This window comes from Fulmarus glacialis, unplaced genomic scaffold (assembly GCF_000690835.1).
Source record: "Fulmarus glacialis isolate BGI_N327 unplaced genomic scaffold, ASM69083v1 scaffold2798, whole genome shotgun sequence".
Classification (NCBI taxonomy): Eukaryota; Metazoa; Chordata; class Aves; order Procellariiformes; family Procellariidae; genus Fulmarus; species Fulmarus glacialis.
In genome coordinates, this window is record NW_009228803.1 from 175 (window position 1) to 12,026 (window position 11,852).

The following is an 11,852-nucleotide window of genomic DNA, read 5'->3' on the forward strand; positions in this document are numbered from 1 at the left end:
ATAGCTGAAGCTTTTAAAAGTTAGTACAACAACGTACAGGAAAATTTAAGGTGAAGAATGCTCTTGCATTCTTAGTGTATTATTTTTTTAAATGCTTTTTCCAGTGGCGATGTCTATGACAGAAGGAGGCAAAGATTCTAAGCGCTGTGTTTTAAATCTGAATTTAGTTTAGATTTTATGTCAAATGCTTATTTATCTGTGATTGTATGTGTTAAAACTAATATGCTGCAATACTAGAAAAAGGAAAAGCTGAGATTCTATAATCACTCAAAGCATGCTCATAGCAGTTGCTAAAAGGTAACTATCATCTGAAATGTAAACATAGGAGGACTATTTTATTTGTACAAGGAAGCAATTGTTCTGTTTTTATTGTGATACTTGGGGTTTTTTTGTTGCTTGTTTGCTCTTTGAGGTTTTTTTAAGGAATTCCGTGGTAGGACAACATATTGTCTGCTTTTAGGGAGCTGAATTATAATGCAAGTTTAGCGTTCAGCACATATTAATGCCTTTTCCCCTCCTTAATAGATTTATTTCAAAAATAGAAGAAGTATTGAATGACTGGAAACTTATTGGAATTTCTTCAGGCAGACCTCTAGAAAAGGTCAGTTACTGCTTCTGAATTTTCTTGTAGAATTTAAGTTACTAACTAGTAATTCACATGTATATTACATCTATTGCCGTTTTCTTAGATGTGGCAGATAATGATTTGTATTAGGAAATTTTGCTTGTGAAAGTGGCAATTTGACAAACAGTTGCTATAAATTTATTGGTGGGCTGTCTGCCAAACAGGCTATTTCCCTGATAAAGTTGGATCTTCATATAGTGATTTTTTTTATTCCCAGTTTTGAATCTGGAAACATGGCTGAAGCTGTTCTAAATTCTTAAGGAGTTTCTCTTTGCCCTGCCTTGTGCCTTTGTCACGCCTCACATACTTATGGTTGAGGTTTGCCTAGTACTACTTGTGACTCAGTATGTTTCATAGATTGGAGAGATTTTTTTTCGAAGTCTAATTAGAGCCTTTGTGGTGCTTTCTCAGTCCTGTAAAATGCAGAGGAAATTGCTGAGCTCTTCTGCATACTAGTGCAAACAAATTCAGCTCTTCTGGTTTGAGTGGCTGCTGTGTTTCCAGAGCAATTTTATGATTCTTAATTTTAGTCAGGGTACAGAGTATTCAGAACAAAAACTTACATTATCTAGTGAACTAGTTTTCAGCCTTAGCTGTCAGTGTATTCCTACATGTCTTCTTTTCTAGACCAGACTTCGCTTCATGATTTCTAGTGATAAGACACCCTTTACAGATCAAAGGGTTGTCCACATTGCTTTGTTTTAGTAGCAGCATACAATTCTGTACAGTGGTGTTGATTTTTCCGTAGAAACTTTCCTATGCTGTATTTTTATTTAAAAATTAATTATCCTTACACACAGAAGTTTTGCAAATTATAGATAAAAAAATCATTTATCAGTGAAAGCATATTCGAAGTAAATATTAAAGTAGTATTTGCGTAGAATGGTATAGATATAGATAAAATTCCAGGTGGGAAATTTCTGTCTTTGGGCAAAGTTGAGGACGCATATGCTTAAGATGCATATGAGAAGATATATCTGCCTCTTTATTGCCATATAATTCTGAAGACTTCTCAGGCGGATATCTGGTCCTTGAAATGAACATGATTATTGGCAACATGGATTTTAGCATTCAGCTACTTTTATAGTGAAGTGCTTTGAGAATTGTTTTTTTGAAATTAAACCACGCTTAGCTATTTAAGAATAAATATCTAGCAGTGGAAAAAGATGAGTAAATATTATAGATCGTGTAGGCAGTATACTTTTTAAGGCTAATGAATCTTAACTTAAATTTATGTGATCAAATAATATCTTTTTTTATATGCAGGGTGTATACACCACAGGAACATGGGAAGAGAAATCAGATGAAATTTCATTTGCAGACTTCAAATTCTCAATTACCCATCATTATCTTGTACAAGAACCCAGTGACAAAGATGGGAAAGAAGAACTGGTAGAAGGTAGCTGATAATTCTCTTACATGCCTGTAAGGATATGACAAAAGACAATTTCAGAATGTGGAATTCACAGTGCGTTGATTTGCTTCTGTGTGAAATTTTCTGGGATCTGATGGGATATGATCTGACATTTCTGCTTTTAATGTGCTTTGCATTCAACAGATTGCTAATATAAGTAAATTGTAAGTCAGCTGGATGGATGCTGATGCTCATCTTATGTATCAATTTTTTTCACAGATGCCCTTCCTCTGCCTATGCAGGACTTGCTGTGCATGAACAATGACTTTCCTCCTAGAGCTCACTGTCTAGTAAGATGGTACGTATGTTGCCTCTCGTCTTTAATACAAATAAGCATAGCAATTGAAAAATCTTTGATGTTGGCACAATCACTTTATTTTTTTTTTCCATCAAGAGTTAAAGCTTAAGTAAAATGATTCTTTTACTGAACATAGGAAAGGAGTGCAAAAAAAACCCACCATAGTGGGCCTATCTTTACTTTTTCCCCCCCCCCAAATATTTTTTCCTGAATTTCATAGACTAACCAAGCTTTTGTATTTGTAATATTTAGATGCATTCTTAAAAAGGAAAGCTGCAGCATCTTAAGAAACAACAACAACCGTATTCTTAGTAATGCAAATCTTTAGCACATTATAGAATTGTTCTAGAGAGATTGTTTTTATGTATAAATAGTTACAGCTGTTATTAACATAAAGTAAAAACTCAGGACTAATAGACCTGGAAGTCCTCACGTTATTTTGAGTACCGTGTTTGAATGCTGTTAAGCTCCAGTAGTTTGTGATTTGAGAATCTGCAGCACTCCATGGCCACTCAGTTCTTGACCTCTGAAAGAGGTAATCACATCAAAATAACAGATTCCACAGTCTATTGGTGACAATTAGGTTATTCGGGTTACAATATTTCTAAAAATTACGTGTTTCAGCTGATTTGCTAAAAAAAAAAACCCCAGGAATGTGTTATTTTTTTCTCTCTCTCTTAAGGTATGGCTTACGTGAGTTCGTGGTTATTGCTCCGGCTGCAAATAACGATGCAGTTCTTAGTGAATCCAAATGTAACCTTTTGCTGAGTTCCATTTCCATTGCATTGGGGAACACTGGCTGGTAGGTGAAAGCATAAACCTTTTTACATGTCTGGGTGAAACTAGCATACAGCTATTGTGAGGAAAAAGTATTAAATTGTTAGCAAAATACATTCAGAGTTTGTTGTATTGCACCATAATATTGTTATAGAAGGATTTAAAAGAGAAAATTTCCCATGGAGACTTTAAAAAGATTGATTCAATGTGTTGTTTATATTCATGATTGTTTAAAAACCTCAAAGGCTTTTAAAAGCTGCTAGAAGTTGTTGGAATAAGTGGTATACGAAATACAACTTTTGGAAGAGGATTTCTTCCCTATGTGTGGTAACAGTAACTTTCTGAAGTTTTCCTCAAAAATATTTAGGCTGAAAATTAGGTAACTGAAGTCATGGATAGGGCTTTGCTTATGACATGACAATTTGTTAGGCATTCCATTTAATGGTGAAGTTAACAGTATTTTTCTGTGATTCTTACTAAGCATTTTAAACTGTGTTCCACTAAGAGAAAATGTATTCTAAAGAATATGAAATTATGTTGAAATATTTAGCTAGTTTTAAAGACTACAAGAGAGCATGACATTTTAAATAATCTGAAATATTCATGTTTTATAGTCAGGTACCACTATTTGTGCAAATACATCATAAATGGCGACGAATGTATGTTGGAGAATGTCAGGGTCCGGGAGTTCGAACTGACTTTGAAATGGTTCATCTTCGCAAAGTGCCAAATCAGTATACTCATTTATCGGGATTACTAGATATCTTCAAATCCAAGATTGTAAGTGCATCTGAATGTATATAACTGATATTAAGAATAATTATTTTATTACCTGGTCGCTTGTAGATTCACTTCTGTCTTCTAGGGATTTTTTTTTTTTTTTTTTGTAAGGATGAGGCTCACACTGCCAATACCAACAAAGTCTTTTTCCAGATATTGCCAGTATCTAGCAATAAAGAGTGAAAATTGGTATGGGTTTTGTTCCTCAAGTGTTATCACCTTCTTCCATTTTTATTTTCCACGGGTGTGTGAAAGAATGTGTCTGTTTTACAGTCTCCTTTTCCCCGTCCCCAAAACAAACTCTATTTTGCTGTTTAAAAGGAGAGAGGAGGGTTGGGGTGGGTTTTTATTGTGATACTTTGTAGCTCCCCATAGCTAAGTTAAGAGTGAAGAAGAACATGATGAAATGTGAGGAGTGGACTGGTTTTTTCATGGAGTGGTATGGCCGACTGCATCACTTTGCTGACTACCAAAATTAGTTGTAATCTCATTAAAATGCTGAGGAAAAAAATCGTTAATGAAAACCTAATGTGTTCTGGGTCAGAGGTACTTGTGAGTTACCAGTTAAATGGAACATATGAATCTCTCATGCATTTTAGAAAGCTTATATGCTTACTTTTACCTGTGAGTGTCTTGTTGAGCAATGTCTTTATTAGTAATTCTTGCGGTGTTGCAGTTCTGATAAAATTAGCTCTAATACAAGTTATCATAACTAAGTTATGTTCAAGGCCTGGGGTGTTTGAGAGGATGTACTCTCTACATTAAATTTTTTCTCTAATATTTTCAAGGGATGCCCTTTAACACCACTGCCTCCGGTTAGCATGGCTATTCGACTTACATATGTGCTTCAAGACTGGCAGCAGTATTTCTGGCCGCAGCAGCCGCCAGGTAGGAGATTTGTATCCTCAGAATAACTTGCTTTAGATGAACAGTCAGTGCTAAAGAAAATGTTTGTGTATCTTGCCAGAAGACTTAAAATGTTTTCTGCTTTACTAGGAGAGGCTTCAGTTACAACTGAATACCATCCCACTCCCTATGCTGGGCTAGCAAGCTTAAAGCTGCTCTGAAATCATGTCTGTGGCTTATGGTTGTGATAGGTGTTTTGGTTAGGGCTGTGCTTAGAAATATGTTTTTTTGTTAGTGTTTAGAGATATAGTGACACTTCTAAAATGGTAGTATCTATTTGGAAAGAAAAGGGTGACTGACTGTGGATGTGTAAAGAATTCTGCCCTGAATGCCATAGGGAGACGTTCTGATTCAGTTTCTAGTAGGTGCTAATACTTCACAGGAGTATTTGTCAATGATTTCCGTAGAGTAACTGATTTTAATACTTCACTATGTAAGTGTATTAACAATGGGAAAAGGAGAAAATGTTATATGGACCTCATTTGTGGTAAAATTTTGGATTTTTTGTTGTTGTTGTTTGCACAGTGCAAAACAAGCCAAGCAGTTGATTTATTTTTTTCATGCAGGAAAAATTTCTGATCAAGCCTTTTATTATAGTAGCCTTGTATGAGGGGAAGAAGGGGAAAAGTAATGTATAGTCTTAAATCTAAAGTACATACAGCAGATGTGGTAAGTTTATGCCATAGTGATGCTATTTACGAAAAATGGAGTGAGTTTGCTCACTTGGTAATCTCACAGTGAACTCTCATGTGCTTCCTTGGTGGTAATACTTTCTTCCTTGGGTGTCAAGGATTTGTTTTTAACAGACCTATTTATATATAGGTAGCATCAGAAAAGAAATTGTGAACTTCTGGCTCAAAGGTAGACAAATCTATAGGAAAAAGGTAGATGTGGGTTCCTTCTTAACATACATTTTTATTAGTAATGTGGTATTTTAGGCAGAAGGTGGCGGAATAGTTAAAATGCCCAAGTTCTATTCTTGGCTTGGTAGTAGTTTTATGTAACAAGGTATGGGTATTTAGGACACGCTTAGAGGGACAGAACCTGTGTGACCTTGGTCTGGTTACCTAATTGTTTGGCTTTCTTTTGCTTAAAAGAAAAAATAATTCGTACACTAATTAAAGGTATCTTTTGAAGAAGTCTGTAGTGAAGTTGATCCTTTGTGCTTTGTACGCAAGAAGTGTTGAAAATATGTTTAAAGAGAATCCTGTTCTTTAGGGTCAGAGAAAATCAGTGCTTTTTTAAGTGATAGTTTCTCTTTGTAGGTAAACCAAGTTTACCTAAAGAACTTGGGAAGCTAGTTCTACAGATTTTATTTTTTATTATTTCTGCAGGCACAGAAGTCAATGTTTTCTGTAGTACCTCTCTGCCTTGCTATAGTTATTCACTAAGTCAGGATCCCTGGTTTGTGATGAATGAGTTGTACTACCACCACTCTGATCATTATCTCTTGATTTGAGCAGTTTGAATAAATTTTACTCTTTTAGAGGATTCTGGTTAAGGGAGCTAGTGGCACGGTGTATTGCAGTAACTGGAGATAGACAACATTATTTTTACTGCTGTTGCTACATGCAGTTGTGGTTTTATGTTTTTTTTATTGTGAAGAACTAGATCTGTACTTCATTACCCTCACTCAATTAGCTTTCTGAGATAAAACCAAAGGATTTAAATATGTCTTTCATCTTCTCTGAAAACGAAGGCTGGAGAAATTACATAACTAAGTTATCCAAATACTTCATCTGTTCAAATACCTCAGCTGTTTTGTATGTAAACAGTTTGCCAGATGCATTTAAAACTAAGGACCAGGTGTTGTAGTAGCATTATTATAATGGCATTACAATACATTATTACCCATTTAAATTTTTGCTCAATGAAGGCTGTCTATTTTTGGTTTATATATTTGAAGGATATAACATGGGGAGTGGCCGAGGATGCTGGGAGGCACCTTTAAGTACCTGGAATTACATGGAATCTCCCAGATCATTGGGTTAAGTCTTTAACTGCAGGAGACATAACATATCACTCTTTTCATAAAATTATCAGGCTTTTAAAAGTAGTTGGTTTTTTACTCTGCAGAGTTGCTCTTCTGGAGTCTCGCTTTTCTGCTTGGAACTGATTTCCTGCCTAAATATTTTTATAGCAAGTTTGTGTCTATTTGTTCTTGTGTCTACATTGACTCTTTAAGGCTGCCTTTATAGCTATCATCTTTGCCTGTATGAAGGGAATAACCTCCCCTCAACACAGACGACAATTTTATCTGTCTTTTTGAATGTCCAGTTGCATGATAACTTCCCAGTTTCTGCTGGAAACAATTACTTTGACTATATGCTAGGACTGTCTTTTCATAGCTCTGTCACCTTAGCTGTTCAGCTATTCTGTGGTCATCCTACATGCTACAGTCTTTTTACTGTGAAATTAAGATTATATGCTTCTTAAAATATTCCATAAATTCTGCATGGAAAATGTATTGATCTGTCTTCAGATATAGATGCTCTAGTTGGGGGAGAAGTTGGAGGCCTGGAGTTTGGGAAGTTACCGCTTGGTGCCTGTGAGGATCCTATTAGGTAAGATAAGAGTTCGTAAAACTGTGTTTTATAACTTCCTTAATGGAGGACTTAAAGGTATGTTATTTCAAATTTTAACTTTGCCTGCCTATCATTTATGTCCCTAACAGATGATTTAATTATTCAAGTACATAAGAAACACCTGTGAAAAGTAATGGTCTGATAGCAAATAAGACCATTTGCAAAATTGTCTAATGATATTCAGAGTTCTAGCTCATAAATCTTTCATCATAAACTTCTAGAGTACTCCATTTATCTCTGAAACTATTATGTTGAAATATACCTTACCTGGAGATAAACTTTAAAGATGGTGCCTTCATTCAAGGGTTGGACTCGCTCTCATCTTTTACTTTGACATTTCTAGAAGACTTAACTCAGTTTACAGACCCTCTCAATTTATTACAATCTCTGTATGTCCTCTTCTGAACACCGCATCACCACTCAGCAAATCTAGGAATCATTTTAATGTATTAGACAGTGTTCAGTGCTGTAGGCAATTCATGAAAGTTGTTGTTTCCTCTGTACCTGGATACCTAGAATACAATGCACAATTTCTCCTTTTGTAGAGAGGAGTCGTGAAAGAGTCCTGTATGCCAGCTACTAGTAAAGTTCACTGCAATACTGAGTGACATGCTGTAGAATAACCAACAAAATGTATGCAGTGAGAAAACGCATAGGAAAACATTTCTGGATATAGCTGCAGAATACATAGAGGGACTTTAAATATGAACTATCAGAAATACCTTTCAAGATCTTAACTATGATGGAGAGAACACTTTCTACTAGCACTGAAAGATTTAAATCTTGTTTTGTTTCAGTGAGCTTCATTTAGCTACTACATGGCCTCATCTAACGGAAGGTATAATTGTTGACAATGATGTTTATTCGTAAGTATTTTGTCTGAATTGCAAATATCTAGAAGTGTACTTTATTTGTTAGCTACTGCATTTTAGTGACATCTAAAACATTGTGCGTGGCTTGTGTGTGAGAGAGAACCCATTTTGAGGAATGCTAAGGTCAGTTGATAGAACATCTCTTTTGGGAAAACACCTTCTTTTGAAATGCATTTCTGTGTGAGAAAGTATTATTGTGTTGTAATCTCAACAGAACATATACCTCCATTTTTGGGCATATTCTCATACTAGACTTAAAGTTTTGTGTATTGCGTATTTCTTGGAAAAGATGATAGTGGAATGTGGAAAGCAAAAAGAATTAACTGACTGACATCCCTCTCCCAAAAACTATCATCCAGGTTTTCTGCTAAGCATCCTAAAGAGGAAGAACAGTGGATACTGATACTTAAGAAAGAAGAAAAAAAAAAGTAGTTTATGGTTTTAATTAATGCAGAAATGAGTTTTCAACATTCATACACTTTAAAAGAAGACAATTGAGTTGTAACTGAATTGTTCTCATGTGCTTCTTATTCATGTTATGTATGTACATGAGAACAGGGACTCGTGTTTTAGAGTGCTTGTCATGTTCTCCTATGTAACGTGGTGTATATTATCGCTTCCATGGCCTAACTGGCTATGACATTACATTTATTGAGCATTTGATACTCATCTTCTGCATACTTACGGTGACAGCGTGACACTTGTCTTTTTTTAAAGTGACCTGGATCCTATTCAAGCACCCCAGTGGTCTGTGAGAGTCAGAAAAGCAGATAACCCTCAGTGTCTCTTGGGTAAGACATCAAAATTCCTTATCTTCTCTTATGGCTTTAAGTTGTGAACTTAGGACTGAATTGTTAATTACCTGATGACCTCCGTTTCCTCACTCCTCTTATTTTTTTGAGTGGACAATATTTTGGGCTTCTTTTTCAAAAACACAGGCTTTGCAAAACCATAAGTTTCTGTTGTAGGTTATTCTGCATCTGTGTACCATGAACAACTTTGCTGTTTTTACTTCACCAGGTTCCAGAGAATAAGCATTTACTCTGTGTGTTCTGTGAAAATTTAGATTTCCTAGAATCTTTAAATTTTCTTAAGTGTCTTCTGCATATATCCATTTTCTTAGTTGAATCAATCTGTCTGACAGGCAGGATTGGTTCACCTGGAGAGCTGTACTGTTGTCCATCTTTGCCTTTTAACTTGTGGGGAAAAGGGCTTCAAAACTAAAAAAAATTAACATGCTACAGAAGTTTCATCTTGCTTTGGGTGAAGAAGTGGATTAAACTACATGCAGGCAGAACTGTGCTCTGGAGAGGTGGCTGATAGCTGTCTAGGTGTGCATTTTCCTAAGATTTAATTACGTGGTTTAAAGATATTTGTGTTTCAGAGCAAATTACGATATTCTTTCAGATGAAGAAATAAAATTTACTGTCCCTCAGGCATCATTTTGAGAGTTAGCTTATTGTTCAATGAGATTTTAATTCAGTAGTTGTTCAGAAACTTTGTGTCTCTTATAGGTGACTTTCTTACTGAATTCTTCAAGCTTTGCCGTCGGAAGGAATCAACTGATGAGATACTTGGAAGGTCTGCATTTGAAGAGGAAGGAAAAGGTAAAACTAAAATCTTCTTGATTTGTGTTACTTGTTTTTAATTGTTTCATGTTATTTTACCTTCCCTATCCCCTTTTTCTGGCTTCAGATCTATCAGTATTTATACTTGTAACTCTTAGGCATTTTCTGTAATACTCCTAGGAATTTCCTGGTCAGTGCTACATGGTATAATTTCTCAAGAATTCTAGGCAAGCTCCCAAAAGTCCCAATTGCCTCTGTTATAGTTGTTTTTTTTTCCACTGGAAAACAAGAGTTTAAAATTTGACTAGTGTGCACAAGAGTTGGTTTTGAGCACACATCAGACAGATTTGTCTATGTCGTTTTATGTATTTTTGTATTTTTTCCACTTTTTTCTGCTTTTTGAAGTACTATGTAGTGCATGTTTTAATAGCCAGTTTGAAGAGTCTTTAACCTGTTTGAAAGGCTTTGCTGTCATCCTCTCCATTTTAAGGAGTTTTAAGGAAAAAAAAAAAAAAACCCCAAACAACCCAAAATTTCTGACCAACAGGTCAGACTTTATCCCAACAATGTAGATACTGACGTCTTTTTGATGCCTCTGTACCTTTCTTTCACTTTTCTTGCTGTATATGGTGAACATTCCCTTCCTGCCTGCCTCTTGTCACCTTTTCTTTGGTTATACTTGGTCTTAATTTTGAAGGAGCTCGCTAGTTAAAAAGATTTTAGACCAAGAAGGGTATGTATTACTCCTAGTGCTTGACACAGTCTCTTTAGCCCTCCTTATCTCTAATTTTCTTGAAATGTTTGCCAAGATGAGGTTTTTCAGGCTGCTGGTAATTATTCTCTTCAATTTGTCTGCCCTTTTTTTCACAATGTTAATTCATTTTATTGTAAGAGAGGTTCTAAAGTTTACCAGCAGCAACTCTGGAAAAAATCTTTTGATTTGAGTTTACCTGAGGACTCTAAAACAGAATTGTGCTTACACCATGTAAGGTCATATATATAGTGATTAATACTGGATTTTTTTAAGGCTTATCTAAAGCTTTAGCATACGCTTAAGCAGTGTTTGTTATCTACAGTGTATTCGTTGGTATCATGTTTAAACACTGGCTCTTCAGCAGGCTTTTGCTGATACCCTGCCAGTGATTGTCTGCAAGTGTGCAGTACTACTACAGTAGGTGGCAGGCACTATCTACAGCCAACTCACGCTAGGCTTCATTCAGTAAATTAAATCAAGGACAGTCTGAGACTCCTTTGTGACCTCGTTCTGCTGCTTATTTTTGTGGCTAAGAACAGTGAGTATCAGGTATGGAACCTGACAACACAGGGGTGTAGCTCTGGTTAACAGGGTGTTAAAAATCAGTAAAAGATAAATAGATTGAATATGACAAGTAAACTTTTAAAGAGAGATGGTCTTGTGGTTTTTTTTGTTTTGTTTTGTTCTAATTATTTTTATTTTATTTTATAGAGGTTGCTGATATTACCCATGCTTTGTCGAAGCTCACAGAGCCAGCACCAGTCCCAATCCATAAATTATCAGTCACGAATATGGTTCACAGTGCAAAGAAAAAAATTCGCAAACACAGAGGTGTAGATGAATCACCTTTAAACAATGAGGTTCTGAACACTATTCTTCTGGTAAGTGAGCTGTCCGTGCACATTAAATTCATATAAAACATGTATTTCATGTTTCCACTGATGCATTTGGTTTATAGTTTATAGCAGAATTATAAGTAAGTGTCTGATGGCAGTTCTGTTATTTGAATTGCATTTATCAGCTTCTCGAAACAGCCGAAGTTGTTACAAGTCTGTGCAATACAAGTGGACTGAAAATGAACTCTGAACTCTGCTAATAGTTTTAATTATAGGGATTGCTGGTATGTAACCAGCAGTAACTTTATGGAGAAAGTGGGAAAAGCAGGAGAAAGATACTGATGGAACTTTGGATTTTTTTGTTTCTTCAAGTTCTTATTTCCTGATGCTGCTGACAAACTTGCAGATGGATTTGAAAGCAGAGCTAGCACTTCAGC

General features: G+C 35.6%; 1 protein-coding gene across 1 annotated transcript in view; it reads left to right on the top strand.

The window, feature by feature from the left end:
* Window positions 1-525: 525 nt before the first annotated feature.
* The window catches only part of RAB3GAP1 (RAB3 GTPase activating protein subunit 1 (catalytic)), a gene marked incomplete at its 5' end in the record, with an annotated part of 22,928 nt that continues 11,601 nt past the window's right edge, over window positions 526-11,852 (top strand). Inside the window, 12 exons of the mRNA XM_009583596.1 lie at window positions 526-601; window positions 1,892-2,024; window positions 2,259-2,337; window positions 3,020-3,139; window positions 3,729-3,894; window positions 4,683-4,782; window positions 7,283-7,364; window positions 8,183-8,251; window positions 8,975-9,048; window positions 9,772-9,864; window positions 11,291-11,460; window positions 11,788-11,852. The exon at window positions 11,788-11,852 is cut by the window's right edge and continues 34 nt beyond it. Of these exons, the coding sequence (XP_009581891.1) occupies window positions 526-601; window positions 1,892-2,024; window positions 2,259-2,337; window positions 3,020-3,139; window positions 3,729-3,894; window positions 4,683-4,782; window positions 7,283-7,364; window positions 8,183-8,251; window positions 8,975-9,048; window positions 9,772-9,864; window positions 11,291-11,460; window positions 11,788-11,852 (1,227 nt within the window). The remainder of the gene's footprint in view (window positions 602-1,891; window positions 2,025-2,258; window positions 2,338-3,019; window positions 3,140-3,728; window positions 3,895-4,682; window positions 4,783-7,282; window positions 7,365-8,182; window positions 8,252-8,974; window positions 9,049-9,771; window positions 9,865-11,290; window positions 11,461-11,787) is intronic.